Raw genomic sequence first — 22219 nt, 5'->3', positions numbered from 1 at the left:
TTCAGAGAAGTGTCCTTCACATAAATAATGCTCTTGAGGATGAATGTACCAGGTGATTCCGTAATGATGTTTTAGACTTTCAGGGATGATGGAGAAGGGAAAATGTATGAATTCGAGGTAAATGAGCCTGGTCCGGAAACGACCGAGTCGAAAGCTATTAGTGAAAACGTTTCTGACACCTCTGACAATGGAATAAACGTACTGGTACTGTCGTTACTAAAGTTGTAGGGTAGGCAACTTTCGGAAGTGGTGGATGGACTAGAACAAGAAAAAAATGGCCTTCTAGTCCTGGCGTCGCATCTCTTCTTTAACAGAACCGAGAAGATGCTAGTCGAAGGGCGGCAAGTCGGGACTACAGGGAGGATGATGTGGCAGAGTTACCCACCCAAGTATCCTGAACTTCTTGACAGTTGCAGGATGATCTCTTTCCCATGGCGTTTATCGCACAGTGCATGACGGAGCTTAGAAAGTGCCTGGATATAGCAGGCAACATTAATGGTTGTCTTTCAGGTTCAAGAAAACCAATCAGAATCTTTCCTTGTAGCGTTCTGTGGACTAAGTTAGATGGCGACTACTACGAGGCTTATCATGGATACCTCGTGTATCCATCTTTGAAATGTTTCACACATCTCGTAATACTGTTGGCATCGATGCAGACATCTCCATAGGCACGTTGAAGTCGGAGGTGAATTTCAGCTGGACATTTTCCACCGTTTAGAAGGAATTCAATTATTGCACGCCGTCGAAACGAAACATTGATATCGGCCATTTTGGAAGTACTACCTGTGGTCAGGGGTTAGACGTTAATGACCTCGTAATATGGCAAAAGTGGTGTAAAGTTGTAGATTACGATCCTCCAATCGTTTTCGTTACATTTTTGGAATTGGGTTTTTAACAGTGGGTTGCTCATGGCTCACAGTATGGCTCTCGTAAGTTTGAGGAACGTGTATTTCAGACAGTGGGGCAGATTTTCGTCTTCCGCCGTATTTTGACTTAGTGATGATGTAAACGAGATCATCTGTACTGGAGTGCATGCGGAGGTATACGGGACAGTCACTTCATTTCAACTTTGATTGAAGGACTAGGTTTCACGTTGGTCTCTGTGGAGTGACGCGTGCTTACCTCTGGCTGTAGACGGACCCACCATGTGCGACGTTGCGGTAACACGTCGAAGTAATAACGCCGACATCACACTCATATTGAGTAGTGGAAGCAGATTTCGATTTCGTTTTTGTGGGATGTACTCTTATTGAAGAGACAGAATGTTCATTAAGGTAATTCCCAAAATAGCGCGGCTGACTTAAAAAGTCGAAAACCAGCTGCAGTGCAGTTAACTGTTGCATGAAACTAGCATTGCGTAGCTGTAACTGCCTGCGCAGATTCTTATATATTGATATTTTAAGTTTATTCAACAAAGCAGATTGTTGAATCTGCCTCATGTCTGCGGGTCTAATAAAAGTCCTCTTAGAACAGTGTTTCCCAAATTCTCTGAGGCCATTATCCCTGAGAACAATCAGATATTGGCTAATAACCCCCCTCTGACATTATTAACATTAGTGCCTTCTAAACTGTAGAATGAAAAAGAATTCCTTTGAAAACTTTTATTTTTAAATGACGAAAGGTAAATGGTGTTTACTTTTTATATGTGTTTTATTAATCCACCAACTAATGAGTCAATGAGACCATTGATACTGCTTACTACTGTAAGGCTTACTTTTACAGAATAATGAATCAACTCTCAGTGCATCGTGAGTGTAACTATGGCACGTCAGAGAAGAAAACTGTATGCAGTGAGAGTAGACACTTGTTACGAAACATGCTTCCTTTGCAACACTCCACTCCCTAGTGACACTTGCTTCACCTACACTCTCCACTTTCGTTTAACATCACTTAAGTTATAAAGTGCTTAGTATAATTACTGTTCGTTTATCTTTAGATTCCTGCACTCCTTGCTTCTGGGCTGCAAAACTAGAAGACTTCAGGCAGCCAGTGCTTTTACTATGACTACTACCACTAATAATGATGATAACAATAATAATATAATACTGTGTAGGCCCTACAGCAATGAAATAGCCATGACACAGTTATTGTTATGTTGTGCTGACGATTAGTTCGTTTATCTAATGCGAAGTGGATACTGAATAAATTTCTGGTTCTTTGAGGGAACTATCTGCAACTCGGAGAAGACATTTACATGAAATATTTAAGCATATTTAGTGTGTATGTCTCAATTTTACTGCCATAGATGCATGGTACAGAACATTAAGTATGTGTCTAGTTGGTGGATTATGTGAGGAACAAGATCTTCATACATTCATTTCATAAGGTGTAATTCTATCACACTGTGTGTCACGCGTTAATGCTAGTACACATGTTAGTCGTATTTGAAAAAAAAAATGGCAACTAATGTAATCCATATTACAATCTTACAAAATAATGATAATAGCACGACCTTGAAAAATGCTTTAGTTTAGTGACTGAAACAGAGTAATGTTTCTGTTTTTACTCCTGTGAAAATATCATTGTACGCCTTAGGGTGTAATTACCCAGGATGGAACCACTGCCTTAGAACGATAGAATGTCTAAGAGAAGAACGAAGGCTCCAGGGAAGTATGAAACACGGTAACAAGAAGACATGTTGGCCAGCGGAAATCTTATTAGGCGTCATTTGTAATTGTCTTATCTTTAACGGTCTCCTGCAGACTGCAAGAAGACGAGAGCTCGAAGTACAACAGCTGTCGTCTTTGAACCTAGATAACATTGCTGTAATAAAAAGTACGTGGTAGCCGACCTCTTGGGCAACCCATTATCCCTAACGACAATACAACGCTAGACTGACACGGTCGACAAAGGCTTACTCGTTCACCTCTTGTTCGAGCCAATCATGCGCGTAGCTTCGTGTACTTCAAGTCTCACGTTGATGAATAACTAATTTCTGTATATAAAGCTTCAGCTATGAAGCAACGAAACCTTGCTGTAAGCTGTTGAAATATATTGTGTTTTCTAGCCATTGATTTCATACTAAACGTGACCGATTTTGCCTTCAGAAATATTTCGATGTTTGGACGCTCGTCATATGCTGAGTACTCACAAAGAAATGTCAGTAGGCATGGTGCTTTCGAGTTACCATTGCCATATTTAAGTGCCACTAACGTGGCGAAGGCAATAACTGCCTCAAAATAACCATGCAACAGAGATAATTAGTATGTCTTAAATATTTTATCATATAAAAATTAATTTATCGACATCTGGGATTGGTGTTGTTTGTTCTTCATCATAAACCTCATTGAAATTACCTTCTGTGATGGGCTTAGTTAAGAGCATAGCGTTTTTATTTTACATTTTTTTGAAAAACAGCAAGCTGCTGTTCAGTGAATTAAGATTAAATGGACGTAGAATTCGCAACCTCCTGGCTTATGTGTGAGATTACATAATTTGTTGATTGTCAAAAGGACAGAAGAGTGATGTCAACACATGTATACGAACACTGCGGATCTTCGATTTAATTCACCAACAGGGTTACTCTCACAACTGTTTTGTAGCATCGATTATTATACGTACTCAAAGAGTAGGTATGTCTATGGAATGGGCATTCAGATGCGCAGAACGCAAATTTTTGTAGTTAACATACAACTCCAATAGTCACGTGATTATGATGAGGCACACGATCTGCCCGTAACCGACCTGCACATTTTTAACATCATTACATCCCTCAAAACTATCGTGTATTTTGTGCATGCCTTTCAAATGCATCTTAGTAATTTGCATCCGTCTTCTGCAATGACTTTGGCTTAAAGCTTTTCAGAGATAAATGCAAGGGTGTTTCGCTTGTTTGCGACAAGTCTTACAGGTTAAGTGTCGATAACATTTGGTTACAGAAAAAGAAGGGATCGCCATCGCTGTTTGTAGGTTTTGTACTACGCTTCATCGTATTGGCGCGGCTTTATTTTTATAAAGTATTCTGCGGTGGCATTGTAAAATTGCTTCCTACTACGCCAAAGCGAAAGTTAGGCGAAAAACAGCGAATTTGGAATTACGACGCCGAGCAAATTCTTACGTTTCTTGCTTGCTATTTGTTTATATACGTTTAATCTTCCTACATCTTTAGGGAAACCATCGATTAGGTACTGTTGTTTAGCATTGTGACTACTTTAAAACAAGGACAATGTTGTGGAGATCTGTATAATCTGGACTTATGACTGGGATTGTCAGATATAATGTTATCTGCAGGTGAAAATTGCTCGAAATATGTATACATTCAGCAGATTGACTGGTGGCGCACTGCAGAATTTGCCTAGCACCTACCTCGTAAATGTCTGCTACATTTATATTTATACTCTGAAAACGACCTTTCGGTGTGTGACGGAGCGCACCTTGTGTTCGGCTGTCATTGCCCTGTTTTCCTGTTTTAGTTGCGAATGGTTCGCGGGAAGAACAATTGCTGGTAGGCCTTCACGTGAACTCGAATCTCTCTAATTTCACCTTCATGAACTTTTCGCGAGATATACATATGAGCGCGCAATATATTGGTTGACGCTTCTAGGAACGTACGCTCTCGGAATTTTAGCAGTAGGCCATACGGTGATGCAGAGCGTCTCTCACGTAGCGTTTGCTGCTGCAGTTGGCTGAGCGTCTCCGAGACGATTTCGCGCTCAGTAAATGAACCTGTAATGAAACCTCTGCTCTGCTTTGGATCTTCTGTATTTCCTCTATCAGTCCTATAAAATCACAGATTCCAAACTCACGAGCAGCGTGCAAGTACTGACCGAACAAGGGTTTGAAGCTACCTCCATTGTGGGTGGACTACATTTCCAGAGGATTCTATCGACAAATTTCGGTCTGACATCTGTGTTACTCGCGGTTAATTCTTTGTAGTCGTTCCATTTCAAAACGCTCCGTACGCATACTCATAGTTACTTTATTGAAATACCTGCTTCTAGTGATTGTTCTGCAATGGTGTGATCGTACAACAACGGGTCTTTTTGTTTATGTACTCGCAGTACGTTACTTTTGTGTACGTTAAGCGCCAATGGCCACTCCATGCACCAAGGATAAATCCTCTTCTGGTCTTGCTGCATTTCGCTACAGTGTTCTAGTGTTGCTACTTTTTTGTATACAACAGCGGGAAGTCTCAAGGAACTTTCGACATTATCTACTAAACCATTTATATATATTCGTATATTGTGAAAAGTAATGGTCCTATAACACTGCCTTTGCGAACGCCCGAAGTTATTTTTACGTCTCAACTCCTCCCTCCCTTGAGAATGACATGCTTTATTCTGTTTGCTAAAACTCTTCAATCACATCGCTGGTCTGATATTCTGCACGCTCGTGTTTTGTTCACTGGGTGGCAGTGGGGAACTGTATCGGATGCCTTTCAGAAATCAAGGAAAACGACAACCACGTGGGCGCCGTTACTGACTACTTTCTGGGTCTCGTGTACGAACGGAGCGAGCTGGATTTCATACGATCGTTGTTTTCGGAACCCGTAATGATTCCCACAGAGGAGATTTTCGGTCTCCTCAAAGTCATAGTACGCAATTGTAAAACACTTTCCAAAATACTACAAGAGACCGACATCAGATATAAGGACCTTAATTTCACTGTGCCTCGCTATGAATAACCACATAAAACGTCTCTTATTAGTGTGATTACAGAGCTTTGTGGGATTTACCTACCTATAGAAAGTAACTTTTCCCGCCTTGATGAATTACGAATTTTATTTGTTGCAGCAACAGTTCAGCACTGTTTCTATCAGTAATAAATAAATATGTAAAAAGAAAGTGGTCACGTGGAATAAGAAAGTTTAGATCTTCGAGCAAAATGTACAAACAGTGTTATACTAGCATCATGTGACTGTTTCTGTTTCATGTTGGCCACATGTGCGGTACCCTACTCTCACTCCTCGGCTTAGATATTCTTACTGTATTGTATATTTTGTAAATGTTTTCCAACAACAGTTACAGATAGACGTCTTATCTTTTATTAAAGCTTGGCAGAAAGACTTCAAAGGTTTGTGTTGTTTTTGAGGATGGAGCTTGCGATAATCAGCTGCTCATATGCAATTACACCTTTCATTTTTGGTTTACCAGTCATTATCTTTTTGCATTATACTTACTGAAGGATCAATTTGTATCTGCAAATTATGGTCCCTCCTGGTATTTTCATTTCCTCCAAGTGCCGCAAGTTTACATTCTACGCTGTTACAAGAGTTTTCGTGAGTTAAGCGCACTATAACTAGAATGTGGTCTTTTGTGTTCTTGTTTGCTGTAGTTCGTAAACAGGATTTCGTCATAACTATTGGTTTGAAATGTCTGGATGAAGTGCTCATTCACGGCAGTAGTGTAATTGTTTAACTGTACGAACTGATGCTACTGTTGCATTGTATTTTGCGTTTTATTTTTGGGGCCATTGGACTAAACTATACGGACAGCTGATCTATTAATTTCAGACGACATTAAAGCATGTCGTTAGATATAGATAAACTATCCAGATGCAGCGTGATTTTACACACACACACACACACACACACACACACACACACACACGGTGGACAACTGCAGTTGGTTCGATCTGTCTTTTGTCTCTGCTGGGATGACTTCCATTGCTGCCATCCAGGACGATGTGCCTGACATGTGTTTACCAGTCCACCAGCTGTAGTGCTACAATTCGAACATCACCGTCGAAGTAGCTGTGTCAGTTACAGCCATTACAACAAAACAGTAATCATCTCGTACCACGGCCAAACTACTAAGTATGCTACCAGGCCGTCAGTCCGTACAACCTCCTTGCATCCACTGGTTCCGCAGAAGCATAATGTAACATTATTCCCACACATTGTGTCTGTGCTGTCCGAGATATACTAGTTCTTACTGTCGAATTTTCATATAGGCTGATGGCTCTTCACTGACTACGCTTGACATAATCACTGACCTTGTTTTGAGCGGGGAAAGGAACAAATGCAGGGTTACTTGGACTCGAATGTGCTCTACTTTGAACGGCAACACACGTAACAGAACAAATTTGGAGCAACAGCTTTGATTATATTGTACGAGACCTCGTCCCCAACGTTCTGCAGCGGAGCGCAAGAATACGACTGTAAGATGGTCGATTTGATTACCCTCGTCACATTGTAATAGTTGTAGATCAAAAAATAGTCGCGCACTACTGAGCTACGGTTAATAGTCTATTAGCGAACTCGGTAACTTAGAGAATGGCGCCTGTCACAGTTCCTTAGGTGCACGTCCAGAATGTGCCTCTCTATTGAAGACGACCCACTCAGCACGCCGTCGCTGGTCCTGTGCGTAGAAAAACTGCCTGCCAAAGTAAAACACACACACACATGAATGTTGTTGCTGAACATTTGTATAAGCCGTATCGGAAACAGCTTGATTAGAAAAATTCGTGGAACACACTGGGGAGCAATGCAGACACACTACGTGAAGATGAGTCACGTTTGGTGATTATACGTGTGATTAATTTCTTTTCCCATCCTTCACGACTATCTGTCTAGGACGACTATGATCAACTTTTTTTCAAATGAATCCCGAAAATCCGTATGAACAACTCACTGCTGCTTAATTTCCTTTGTGGTGTTATGGGGTAGGAGGGTCGAGGTGGAAATAATGCTAGAGATATTTTGTGGTAGCTTTCACTACCACGGAAATGACCGATTCCTACAAGACAGGATAAAGGCTGCAAAAAATTGTCCAACACAAATAGTAGAGTAATCTTCGGTATCTATCGACACACCTGAAAGATCTGCTTATTGCGGATAAGGATGGCCAGCAAGTAATTAAAATTTTGAAGGTATGTCACTTTATTTATAAAATATTCTGGTATTTTACTTTACACATACTGTATCTACATAACAGTTACATTTCTACGTAAAGATGACACAAAGAAGCAGGTATCAGTAATGCTAAAAAAAATTGAAATTGCGCTTTTTTGGAAGATGAAATGGCTTGTATAAGTTACTTCTGTCTTGAAGAGATGAGCGATTGAATTCTCTGAGTTCTCATTGTAAACCATACGAACTGTGCTTGCCAGCCAAGATAGTAAACGAGAGTCAGTCGCGTGAGCGATGATCACAGGATATTTCACTTTATTGTAACACCCGAGCTCGCAGAAGAAACCCGAGAGCTTAACAACTCCCACGACGAACTCAGCAGTGATGGTGCTGAGCCTGTGAGAAAGTGGGCAGGCAGGCTCAGTACTTGTTCCTGGCGGCGGCGTAGGAGAGGAAGGAGACGACGGTGTCGAGCAGGTAGGCGGTGCCCGAGAGCACGCAGAGCGCGCCCACCGCCAGCCCCTTCTGCTTCTCGGTGCTCATGTGGATGTACTTGTACTCGCTCTGGTAGCCCATCCAGTACTGGATCGCGATCGCGCCCACCGCCATCCACACGAAAAGCCCGATGAAGTTCATAATCACGTCCTGCCGGAACACACACAAGCACGGCTTAGCGCCTCAACTGCTCGAGCATTGAACAGGCTGCGTCAGCTGCCCCTAACGGTCGCTTTTATGCAACCCGCAACGCCTTCAAAAACTACATGTGAGTTTTTTATACGCTCTCCCTTGCTATGCGCAAATTATTTTTCCTACAGAAAAAATGTCCATGATTTTTTGTGGGAAATTTAATGTAGTTAAATCTTGTACTGGGATCGTTTTCGTTGGAGACCGTGGTGTTCAAGTTATTGAAAAAAAAGTATTTGAAGTTCACTTTTGTACGTTTTTCTTGAATAATTCTGAAACTACAACCTCTAGTGAATACGCACCCCAGGAAAAAATTTAACTACATTAAATTTCCTAAAAAAGAGCGCTGTTCTTTTTTCTGTAGCACTAATACTCGTAATTTGTACACAGCAATTGAGAGAAATGGAAGTCTTGCATGTGGTATTAGAATATGTTGCAGGTTGCATATAACCCAGGCGTGGGGGCAGCTGAATCACTATGTATGTATACGCTGCTGACCATTAAAATTACAATGCAAGGACGGATAGCAAATACATTTACTTATTCTGCATAGAAAGTATAGGGTTATTCAAAAGTATCTGTAGGGTTTTATAAGCTGACTGTACAGAAATTACAAGATACGCAGAGAAATGGCAGATGTCAGTCCATAGAGCATCTCTCCAAGTTTTGTTTCGTAATAAGTGCTATGTGGGGCTGGTGTGTCAGAAAACATGCTCTGTATTACAACCCAATGAACAGATTTGCAAAGCAGGCTGTTGACGTACTGTCCCACACAATCCGTGTGAATGAATTCCACATGTGTGTCGACATTTGCTGCATCTCAAACAGTTACCATATTGAGCACCTGTAATGAAAGTTAAAAACTTTGAGAGATGCCCCTGTCACTGAAGTGTGTGTTTTCTGTATGTCTTGTCGTTTTTGTACAGTCATCTTCTGAAACCCCAGACATACGAATAACGCTGTATAGTAGGATGAATGCATGGCTAAATTTGTAGACAACAGAGACTGTCAGATAGTCATTGAGTCAGACTAAACTAGGATAACAGATATGGCTACGTCAAAAAAAAATATGGCTACGTCAAAAAAAAAATGGCTCTGAGCACTATCGGACTTAACATTTGAGGTCATCAGTCCCCTAGAACTTAGAACTACTTAAACCTAACTAACCTAAGGACATCACACACATCCATGCCCGAGGCAGGATTTGAACCTGCGACCGTAGCTGTCGCGCGGTTCCAGACTGAAGCGCCTAGAACCGCTCGGCCACACTGGCCGGCTATGGCTACGTCATTCCATGCTGATTCAACTCTTTGCCAGAGTTCATCAGCGAATTGGCGAGTGGTGGCAAACCAGTCTCTTGGTAAACACAGGAAAAGTTGTTTTCAGTGAATGAGAGGTCCATAAAACGTTCTGGGAAGGTAACAGTCGGATACCCTCTGTATTGAGGTAGGTCAGAACAGCATGGGTGAATTGTGGTCTTGCACTATCTTATTGAAATATAACATCACAGAGATTTCGAAGACAGCCGACACCCACTGACGTTAACACATCAGAAACGTAACTCCTGTTCTACAAATTACCAAGTATGTGAACCAGGTGAATGTGTTGTTTACCGAATGGCACCTGTACCATGACGTCAGGTACTGCATCTACATGGTGATAAAGAATACAATATGGAAATATTTGTTCTCCATGCAGGGATATGTACATCGTAACGCTGTATGTAGAACCAGGATTTGTCTGAAAAGGCGCTGTTCTGACAGTTCATGGTGCTTCAGACATCGTCACAATGTCACGTACCTGTTCTATCTCGGGCAGTCGAGTCAACAGTGCGTGTGTCCCGTTGGGCGCTAGTCGCGTGGGACCGTTAAAATGCTTCATGACGTCGAATGTGGCGCATCTGAACCCATCGATTCAATTTTCGGGTGACTGTCGTGGTATCTGGACCAACCTGAGTAGCAATATCATGGGGCATTAAACAGCTGTCTCGATAAGCCACGATACTGCGGCTGTCGAATCCCAACACATACTCATATACGTTTGTCCTCCTTACACGAGGCTCACTTCCAGCCAACTATCAGACGCAATTTCACAATGAGATAACTCTATGCCCAATGTACAGTTTGAACAAGTAGTCGTAGTCCATTTAGTGCGCCTATGTGAATGGAAAAAAGAGATGTGCAATTATATGGAGGAGCTATTGCGGATTAATGGGTACATCAATGGCCTGGTTCTTCATACAGTTGAAAATTTCAGAATTTTTTTGTACGTTGTAGGGCATCATCTTCATCGTTCAAAACGAGTTGCATTCTTTTCTTTTCGCTTAGCACCTATTCACATGCACATTAAGTCAACTTCGTTCTTTAAGATTTGTCCTAAGGCTGTTACCGTTATGATACTTAAGGTCACAGATGATTTTGTAATATCTTAGTCTTTCCCGGCGATTCGTTGCCATGTCGTTGAGATCGGGTGTTCCGCCGGTGGTCCACGTCTTCAGAACAGGATATTTCGACGCCTTAACTTTACGTCTTCATCAGGTGTTTTGTTTTGACTCGTAATTCACACAAATAAACTCCGCCAGAAAAGGCCATGAAGGCCCTACGGTACCGATCGGCCGCCGTGTCATCCTGAGCCCGCAGACGTCACTGGATGCGGATGTGGAGGGACATGTGGCCAGCACACCGCTCTCCTGGCCGTGAGTCAGTTTACGAGACCGGAGCCGCTACTTCTCAATCAAGTAGCTCCTTAGTTTGCCTGACAAGGGCTGAATGCACCCCGCTTACCAACAGCGCTCGGCAGACCAGATGGTCACCCATCCAAGTGCTAGCCCAGTCCGACATTGCTTAACTTCGGTGATTTGACGGGAACCGGTGTTACCACTGCGGCAAGGCCGTAATTCAGACTGGAAAGGGAGAAATGTCTTACCTTGATGTGGCAGGCTGATTGACGGAATTCTGGCAGCCGTGCAAAGTTTAAGTAAATACGGCAGATGTATAAATTTTTATGTATACTCTTTCATCTAGATTTAGATACTGAAAGCCACCTTACGGGGTGTAGCACAGGCTATTTCGGGTACCACCGTTATTTGCCATTTCCGAGTAATGTTCGGGAAGAACGACTGTCGTAAACCTTGGTAGGAACTCCAATTTCTCTGATTTTCTGCATTTCACTAGGTACATGTGGGACGAGGTAATATATTTCGATACTCTTCTTCGAACCTTGCAATTTCATCATCTCTGACGCACAACGTCTGTCATGTAGCCACTGGAGTTTGATGAACATCTTCGTTATGTTATCACGCTTACTAAAAGAACCTGTGAAAAAATTCCTGTTCGCCTTTGGACCTTCTCGTCTATTAATACTTCCCGGTAAAGCGCTCATATTATGGAGCAACACTTAAGAATCGGCCAGTAGTGGATTTTGTAAGCTGCGGCTTTCAAGGATGAACTCCATTGCCGTAACATCCTTCCAGAGAATTTCTGTGTGGCATCTGCATTTCCTACAACTTGTTTAGTTGGTTGTTCCACTCTAGTTTGATCCGGATGTATACTCCCGAATGTCTACATTTTTTTACTGTTTGTAGTAATCTCATTAATCATGTAATCGAACAATAATGTATCTGTTCGCTTTTTTGTGGCTTACATTGTATTTATTTATGATGGTGGCAAACTGACAGTCCCTGGCTTGAGAGTTGATCCTCTACAGGTCTCCCTGGATTATATACGATTTTCTTCCGTTGCGACTTTCCTACACGTAACAGCGCCATTGGCGAGCACTTCCGCAATTTCTCGAAGTTGTTCATCAAACCAGTTTATACGTATATATCGTTAATAGTGAAAGACCTGTAACATTCTTCTGGGTATCCCCGAAGCTACTGTTAAAGAACGACGTAGGGGCAGTATACCCCTTAAAAAAAAGTACATGCGCCGACAAACAAATGATAACGATTTCAGAGAAGCTGGCAAATTTATTCAAGAGGTAAAGCTTCACAAATTGAGCAATTCAGTAACGCGTTCTTTCACGTTGGCCCTTATGAAAGCAGTTGTTCGGCTTGGCTTTGGTTGATAGAGTAGTTGGATGTCCCCCTGAGAGATATTGTGGCCTTTACAGTCCAGTTGGCACGCGTAGATCGCAAACATCCCGACATGGTTGGAGGACCCTGACCACAATACTCCAAACGTTCTCAATTGGGGAGAGATTCGGCGACCGTGCTGGCCAAGCTAAGATTTGGCAGGCACGATGATAAACAGTAGAAACTCTCGCCGTGTGCGCACGGGCATTTTGTTGTTGAAATGTAATCCCAGGATGGGTTGCCATAAATGGCAACAAAACGAGGCGTAGAAGATTGCGCGCATACCGCTGTGGTGTAAGGGTGCCGTGGATGGCAACCTAAGGGGTCCTGCTATGAAATGACGTTTCATCCCAGACCATCATTCTTGATATGGCGGACGACGCTCAGGTCGGTATCGCAACACCGTCCAGGGCGTCTGGAGACACGTCTGCAGCCTGGAATCTCATTGACTGGAGTAGAATTGTCTTCTGTGGTCAGTCCCGCTTCGAACTGAGCCCCGAGGATCAGAGAAGACTTGGTTGGAGACGTTCTGGACAGCGCTGGCATATCAATATGACTTTGCCCACCATTTGACCCGACAACCAAGAGTGATGATCTGGGGTGCCATTTCATTTCACAGTAAGATCCATGTGGTTGTCATCCGTGGCACAGCAGTACGTCGACGATATTCTAAATTTCGTATTGTTGCCCTTCGTGGTAAGGCATCCTGGGCAATCCATCCATCTCGGCATTTTGGCCGTGTAACGCGCCAATTGGACAGAATTAGGCACGCTGTCTCTCAGGAGGACATTCAACAACTCTGTCAATCAGTCCAAGCCGAATACCTGCCTGCATAATGGAGGACCAATACGTTATTGACTTGCTTGATTTGTGAAGCCCTTTCCCTTGAACATATCATACAGTTTTTCAGACATTTTCATAATTTTCATCATTTGTTTGTCTATGTACATCACACCTACTGATTTCCGCCCTATTCAGATTATCCTTTCGTGGTGCCTCCTTTTTTTAAAGTGTATATGAGCTCTTAAGTCCTGAATCGTGTCAAACGCTGGTCAGATATTCATTGAGTTCGTACTTTGTTCATTAGGCAACAGGCCAGAACTGTGTCGAACGTCTACCGAAGTCAATGAACACGGCATTGACATGGGTGACTTCTAAGCTTATAGGCGAACAGAACGAGCTGATTTTCACACTATAGTGTTTTTTTCGCAATCGACATGAGCATAAAAAGTTTCCATTATTCTACAGTAAATTGACGTCAGTGATGTAAGCCTGTAATTACACGTCTCTGTCTGTCAGTGAAAAAGATTAGACTGTTTTGATGCAATCTTAATGCCGCCTATCTAGTTTACAGCGCAGTTGTTGTGTCCGCTGAGGACAAATCCTTCACAGGATATGTCGACTTAGCAAAAGCCTCCCGTGACATAAAAGGGTGCAAAATATTTGAATTTGTCACAAAAGTAGCTATAAGCTGTAAAGAAAGACGGATAATATGCAGTATGTGTAATAACCAAAAGGGAACGATGAGAATGATAAACCAAGACACAAATGTTTGGATTCAAGAGGAGATCAGGCAGGGATGCAATCTTTCTCCCCTGCTCTTCCACACGTACATCAAAGAAAGAATGACAAAATAAGAGAAAAGTTCATAAGGGGGATTAAAAATTAGGATGAAAGCATATGAATGATAAGATTCGGTGATGACATTGGTGGCCTCAGTAAATTTGAGAAAGAGTTAAGACCTCTTGAACGGAATGAACAGTCTAACAGGTACAGAATATGGATTTCGGAGAGACTGAAGAAAGACGAAAGTAATGAACAGTAACAAAAATTAGATTAGGAATAAACTTAACCTCCAAATTGGTGACCACGAAGTAGACGAAGTTACGGACACCTGCTGGCTTTGAAGCAAAATAACACGTGACGGAGGAAGCAACGAGGACAAAGCAGTCTGACACAGACAATGGAAGTCTACTGGTGTCAAACATCGGCCTTAATCTGAGGAAAAAATTTCCGAGAATGTTTGTTTGGAATTCAACATTGTATAGTAGTGAATCATGGGTACTGGAAATACCGGTAAAGAAGAAAATCGAAGCGTTTGAGATGTGGTGTTGTAGAAGGATGTTGAAAATGAGGGATACTGGGAATACCGGAAAAGAATAGAATCCAAGCATTTGAGATATGACGCTACAGAAGAATGTTGAAAATGAAACGGACTGATAAGAAACGAGGCGGCTCTTCGTAGAATCGACGAAGAAGGTAATGTATCGAAAACTCTGTCCACAAGAAGAGTTAGGGTGTTAGTACATCAGGGAATAAGTTCCATAGTAACAGAAAGGGGCGTAGAGGACAAAATGTGCAGGGAAAGACAAAGACTGCCATATATTCGAGAACATCGGGTGCAATACTCTGAGATCAAGAGATTAGCAGAGCAGAGTTAGTCGTGGTGCGTCGTGTCAAGATTGGTGAAGAGAGAGAGGTGCACAACGAAGTTTTTGCATTTGCAGCGATTACTCAAAAATACTGTGACTTAAGCCTTTGCGTACCGTGATGGTCTTGGGCTGGTGGAGGCACATGCCGACGAGCGAGATGCACGTGTAGACGAGGTAGCCCACCATGATGCCGGAGGCGAACACCTCGGCGCTGGGGTCTTTGTTCTCGTTGATGTTCCACGTGCCGCCGACTCCCAGGAACATGCCATCGTAGCCCAGCCGGTACAGCAGCAGCGCGATGAAGTTCAGCACCTGCCGGAAGTTGCCAAAGCTCACCAAACAGGCACACAAAGCTACATGTTTGAAATGTGTTTTACGAAACGCGTATCGCATAGCACTTGAATTTTAACATAGTATAGTGCATTTTCATTTCATTTTCTTTCCATCAGTAAAAAAAGACCCTCTCGTTAAACTGTGGGGCTCTTCCGGATCTACAAGGGATACGCTTGATCGCCTCCCCTCTACGGCAGTCCATGAAGTGACCAGTTGTGTTGTTAGTACAGTCGCGTCGCGAGTTGTACGCTGTTCGAGGGGCGCGCTAAGAGCCAAACGCCCTGGTGCATGCTCAACAGGTGTAGGAAGTCCCAGCAGCACACGTTAGCCCTCTCGTTGATTGGTTGTAGGTGGACCAATGTTGTAGCATCGGCACCAGCTGACAAGCCTACAAGAGTCTGTGACTTCTCCTGGAGCGCGTGTAGTACCGGGTGATTCAAAAAGAAAGATAAGATTTCACTTGTTTATTACAGACAAACTGTAAAAAACACAAACACACTGCGCATGTCACTGGATAGAGAAAGGTTAAAAGTTTTGACACAGCAGCACTCTTATATGTTTGTAGCAACACGGCGACTACACCACAAGAGAAATCATTTCGTGTGTTGGAATGCGTGCGAAGTCAGTCCATTGTTCAAATGCAAAGTGCATTCCACCGCTTGTTGAGAAGCCGCCACTGCACAAGCAGATTTATTACTAGCATACAAAATTCTTGGAAGTTGGTTGCATGTGCAAAGGGAAGAGCACTAGTCGGCAACGCGCTTCTGATGAAAATGTTGACCGCATCCGAAAAGCGTTCACATGGAGTCCTCGGAAGTCCACAAGACGGCAGACCAGGAACTTCAACTTCCTCAAACAACGGTGCGGCGTGTTCTGAATCGACTCCTGCTTGTGAAGCCGTACGAATTGCAGTTACTGCAGCAACTTGGTCCCGGCGACCGTAACAGAAGGTGGAAATTTTGCATTTCACTTCTCCAGGATATGGCAGAGGACACTTTTTCCGAACGACTCATCTTCTCTGGCGAATCGACGTTTCATCTATCGGGTAAAAAATAAGCCGCTGTAATGTAACAATTTGGAGGTCACAGAATCCTAGCGTCGTCGTCGAACATGAAAGAGACTCACCGTAACTAAATGTGTTTTGTGCCATTTCTGTTAACAGAGTTTGTGGATCTTTCTTTTTTGCAGAGGAAACTGTGACAGGAATGTCATACGCGGACATGCTGCAAAACTGATTGTTTCCTCAACTCCACGAAGATTCCAATGATTTCATTTTCATGTATGACGGTGCCCTTCCTCACTTTCACCCTGACGTGCGGCGTTATCTTAACACTATCCCATAACGTTGTATTGGAGGAGGTGGGCAACAACATCTTGATCATTGCTTTTGGTCTCTCATGTCACCAGACCACACAACTTGCGACATCTTTCTGTGGGGGTACATAGAAGACGGAGCCTTCGTGCCACCTATGGTACTCTGGCGACTTGTGTGGCCCTGACCTATCCAATTTATTTAAACGGGACCTACAATTTAACGCGCAGCCCGAACCACGTGTTGTTTTGGCGACGGCTCACATTCGTTGAGAGATGAACGGTACATTACAACGGAGACTCAAAACTTTGTGGTCCCATCGAGATTTGATTCTGCGACCTCTGGGCATCCAGTAACGTGCTTTACAGCTAGCCCATCAGACTCGACATGAGTGTAAGTAGTTCATCCATGGGTTTTGGTGAGTGAGTTTGCAGGTATCAAAATATGTGAGATACACTCCTGGAATTTGAAATAAGAACACCGTGAATTCATTGTCCCAGGAAGGGGAAACTTTATTGACACATTCCTGGGGTCAGATACATCACATGATCACACTGACAGAACCACAGGCACATAGACACAGGCAACAGAGCATGCACAATGTCGGCACTAGTACAGTGTATATCCACCTTTCGCAGCAATGCAGGCTGCTATTCTCCCATGGAGACGATCGTAGAGATGCTGGATGTAGTCCTGTGGAACGGCTTGCCATGCTATTTCCACCTGGCGCCTCAGTTGGACCAGCGTTCGTGCTGGACTTGCAGACCGCGTGAGACGACGCTTCATCCAGTCCCAAACATGCTCAATGGGGGACAGATCCGGAGATCTTGCTGGCCAGGGTAGTTGACTTACACCTTCTAGAGCACGTTGGGTGGCACGGGATACATGCGGACGTGCATTGTCCTGTTGGAACAGCAAGTTCCCTTGCCGGTCTAGGAATGGTAGAACGATGGGTTCGATGACGGTTTGGATGTACCGTGCACTATTCAGTGTCCCCTCGACGATCACCAGTGGTGTACGGCCAGTGTAGGAGATCGCTCCCCACACCATGATGCCGGGTGTTGGCCCTGTGTGCCTCGGTCGTATGTAGTCCTGATTGTGGCGCTCACCTGCACGGCGCCAAACACGCATACGACCATCATTGGCACCAAGGCAGAAGCGACTCTCATCGCTGAAGACGACACGTCTCCATTCGTCCCTCCATTCACGCCTGTCGCGACACCACTGGAGGCGGGCTGCACGATGTTGGGGCGTGAGCGGAAGACGGCCTAACGGTGTGCGGGACCGTAGCCCAGCTTCATGGAGACGGTTGCGAATGGTCCTCGCCGATACCCCAGGAGCAACAGTGTCCCTAATTTGCTGGGAAGTGGCGGTGCGGTCCCCTACGGCACTGCGTAGGATCCTACGGTCTTGGCGTGCATCCGTGCGTCGCTGCGGTCCGGTCCCAGGTCGACGGGCACGTGCACCTTCCGCCGACCACTGGCGACAACATCGATGTACTGTGGAGACCTCACGCCCCACGTGTTGAGCAATTCGGCGGTACGTCCACCCGGCCTCCCGCATGCCCACTATACGCCCTCGCTCAAAGCCCGTCAACTGCACATACGGTTCACGTCCACGCTGTCGCGGCATGCTACCAGTGTTAAAGACTGCGATGGAGCTCCGTATGCCACGGCAAACTGGCTGACACTGACGGCGGCGGTGCACAAATGCTGCGCAGCTAGCGCCATTCGACGGCCAACACCGCGGTTCCTGGTGTGTCCGCTGTGCCGTGCGTGTGATCATTGCTTGTACAACCCTCTCGCAGTGTCCGGAGCAAGTATGGTGGGTCTGACACACCGGTGTCAATGTGTTCTTTTTTCCATTTCCAGGAGTGTATATGGCCGCGTCTTTGCTTCCATTGACTTAGAAGCTAAAATTCTTCGCAGGGGTCCGTACACCTGAGTATGTGACATAAAATTGAACTCCATACCTCGACCCTTTCCTGACAAAAAGGGTTAAGAACAGTAGGACGGACAGACACAGACAGGCAGCAATGTGATCGTATAAGCGTTCCGTTTTTACCGATTGAGGTACGGAAACCCTAACTGGTCATTACTTCAAAAGTAATCGCCGTAGCTCTTATACATTTATCCCACTGTGAGACAACACGGCCACCGAGTGAGGTGGTGCAGTGGTTAGCATACTGGACTCGCATTCTGGAGGAAGACGGTTCCAACCCGCGTCCGGCCATCCTGATTTAGGTTTTTCCTGATTTCCCTAAATCGCTTCAGGCAAATGCTTCCTTTGAAAGGGCATGGCCGACTTCCTTCCCCATTTTTCCTAAATGGGACTGATGACCTCGCTGTAAAGTCCCCATCCACCATATCAACCAAGCTACCAACCAACCAAGACGGCCAGTGCCTTCATAGGAAAATGAGGACCTGCCCACATGTTGCCAAGGTTGTTTCGACTACGCTGCAGAAGTTTAGCTGCGACTCCCTTCCACATTCTCCTTACAGTCCCGATATCTCCCCATGTGATTTACATATTTTTGTATCTCTGAAGAATGACATTCGTGGCCGTGCATTTGCTTCGGATGAATAGATGCTCTCCTGGGCGCAATGATGGTTCTCTAGGTGATCTCAAATATTTTTTCATGAAGTCACTGAACGTTTTGTCTCGCAGTGGGATAAATGTATTAGCACTTATGGAGATTACTTTTGAAACAATAACCAGTTTACTTATTTTTTTCCGTCTGTCCGTTTTCATTTTATTGCCCCTTATATTAGGTTGGTGAATAAGTTCGTAGGGTTTTTGTTTTGTACGATGGTATTCCGGTTGCAATGGGTTTATTTCTCAATTATTATTTTTTATTTGTAGTTCAGTGTTGCTATTTCATTAAAATCAAAAGGAGGCCAGCGTTCGCAGTAATATTGATGGTTTATTGATAGCAAAATCGATTTTCAATCACATAGTGATAATCTTCAGTGCTGTGGTGTACAAATTAATTAGACACTGGTATCAAGTTATCAGTAAACAAAACTTAGAAGCGATCACAATAACTGAAACCGAAACTATGTAATTGAAAATCGATTTTGCTATCAATAAACCATCAATACTACGGCTAACGCTGATCTTCCTTTTAATTTAACATATATGGTCGTTGTGCACACAGCACTCCATGGAGTCGCCAATCAATAAAGTTGCTATTTCAGTTCAGAGTTTGTCATTTGGAGATAGTGAATCGAGCTGTGGACGCTAGAAAATGGAGTGCCAAGTGGAGAAATTGGAACGTTTCCGACCTATTCTTCTGTTTGAGTTCAGTAGAGGGGTGAGAGCAGCGGAGGCAGCCAGAAATATTTGTTTCGTCTATGGAAATAATGCCATCAGACAGAGCACGGCAGGGAAATTGTTTTCTCGTTTTAAAGAGAATGGTCTTGAAATTAGTGACGCTCCATGTTCAGGAATATGTTCGGGGTCTGATACAGATCGCTTAAATGCGTTAATCCACAATGATCCATGTCATTGTACTCTGGAACTATCAAATGTGATGAACAGTAGTCATTCCATCATCGTACATTTTCATGCATTGGGGATGGTTCAGAGATGGAATGTATGGGTACCCCGTGCTCGAAGCCAAGATTACAAAAATCAGCAGGTGGCCAATATGTGCATCTCTGCTTGCTCGTCATCAAGTGGCTCGTGAATAACACCGACTATTCCTATTCTGCCTCGTTACTGGTGATGAGAAATGCTGTCGTTATGGTAACATAAGGAAAAGAAAAGAATGGTTGAGACCAATCAAAGCAGAAACTCCTCGTACAAAGACCTGTGTGCAACCACAAAAGATAACGTTATGTATCTGGTGGAACAGCGACGGCGTAGGGTACTACGAATTGCTTCCCCGAGGTGCGACCATCACTGCTGACATTTATTGTCAACAACTGCGACGTCTTGCAGACGCAACCCAAGGATAACGACCAGGAAGCCAGCGTGTAGTGATGCTACTCCACGATAACACCCACCGGCATTTTGCTAGCTTCGCGAAAAACGCTATACAGTAGTTGGGATATGAAGTCATTCTGCACCCAACTTATTCACATGATCTTGCGCCGTCGGACTTTCACATTTTCCGCTTTCTATCCAACAACCTTCAAGGAACTTCATTTCCAGATGAAAATACACTGCGAACATGGCTCGACGAGTTGTTAACCTTAACACCACGTGGCTTTCACAGTAGCGGGATCGAAAAGTTACCCCAGCGTTGGCCCACTGTTGTAAATATTGGAGGAGAATAGATTATTGATGACTAAAGTCTCTGTTGTGTGTATCTGTTGTGTTTATTAAACTTAAGGTACAAATCCTCGACTAAAGTCTCTGTTATGTGTATCTGTTGTGTTTATTAAGCTTAAGGTAAAAATCCTCGAACTTGATGCACCATCCTAATACATAAGTGAAACTGACGCGACCTTAATAGAACACGTTAAAGAACGTAAACAGCAAACATATTTAGAATATAGAATGAAATCTGCTGTAACGGAACATCAAGAGTACTATCGTCAGGATACAGGTGTTAATAATATGATAGTATTAGCCAAAGACTGTAATACATGCATAAAGAAAGTCCAGGAGGCAGTTGAAATGTCTAAGAATGAGTGTAATTTCAATATAAATGGCGGCCTTACGTTTCCCGCTTCGTACAGTCTTGCTATCGATTAAGTAACTACCCTGCCACGGCCGGCCGGTGTGACGGAGCGGTTCTTGACGCTACATTCTGGAACCGCGCGACAGCTACGGTCGCAGGTTCGAATCCTGCCTCGGGCATGGATGTGTATGATGTCCTTAGGTTAGTTAGGTTTAAGTAGTTCTAAGTTCGGGGGACTGATGACCTGAGATGTTAAGTCCCATAGTGCTCAGAGCCACTTGAACTATCCTGCTACGACTCGCAAGGAATATAAACAAATATCAGGACACATCCTCGCACATTTAAATTGTGTGACAGACCGGGATTAGAACCAGGAACCCTACATTCCACTATCACTGCTCTGTGGAAAGTAGAAGAGAGTTACTGGCCGAAGTGAAGCGGTGAGAGCGGGTCGTGAGTCGTGCGTTGACGGTTCAGCAGGTAAGGGCAACTCGCGTGAAAGGCAATGTTCCGGCATACACTTTTAATATGCCAGGAAGTTTCATAAACTGCGTACTCGCCTCTGGAGAGTGAATGATTCGTTGTAGAAATAGTAACAGTAGGCTACGGCTAAGCCATTTCTCTGCAATATCCTTTCTTCCGGGAGTTCTAGTCTAGCACAGTATGCAGGAGGGCTTGTGGAAAGCTTGGGAAGTTTGAGGGAAGATACTACCCGAAGTAAAGGTGTGAGGACGAGTAATGAGTAGGTCACTCGTTAGGAGCATTTCCCGTGAAAGACGGCGTTCCGTGTTCGAGTCCCGGTCCGCCCTAGAGTTTTAGTCTACCAGGAAACTTGAAAAGCAGAGGAACTTTCAGCCTGAAAACTGTCGGAAAACCACCTGTGTGGCACAGCAACCACAACATTTTGTTGACTTTGCACTTCTCTTTGCAATATGTTATCTGTACATTCACACCATCAACGAATCACCAA

At 43.9% G+C, this 22219-nt stretch overlaps 1 protein-coding gene across 1 annotated transcript in view; it reads right to left on the bottom strand.

Moving 5' to 3' along the window:
* Positions 1–7818: 7818 nt before the first annotated feature.
* LOC126236798 (protein snakeskin-like) overlaps positions 7819–22219 on the bottom strand; it is a 55439-nt gene continuing 41038 nt past the window's right edge. Inside the window, exons 2-3 of the mRNA XM_049946385.1 lie at positions 15092–15289; positions 7819–8434 (exon numbers count right to left, since the gene is read on the bottom strand). Of these exons, the coding sequence (XP_049802342.1) occupies positions 8210–8434; positions 15092–15289 (423 nt within the window). The 3' untranslated portion in view covers positions 7819–8209. The remainder of the gene's footprint in view (positions 8435–15091; positions 15290–22219) is intronic.

This window comes from Schistocerca nitens, chromosome 2, assembly GCF_023898315.1.
Source record: "Schistocerca nitens isolate TAMUIC-IGC-003100 chromosome 2, iqSchNite1.1, whole genome shotgun sequence".
NCBI lineage: Eukaryota > Metazoa > Arthropoda > Insecta > Orthoptera > Acrididae > Schistocerca > Schistocerca nitens.
The sequence above is the reverse complement of the archived record's forward strand: the minus strand, read 5'-3'. Positions and strand labels throughout refer to the sequence as shown.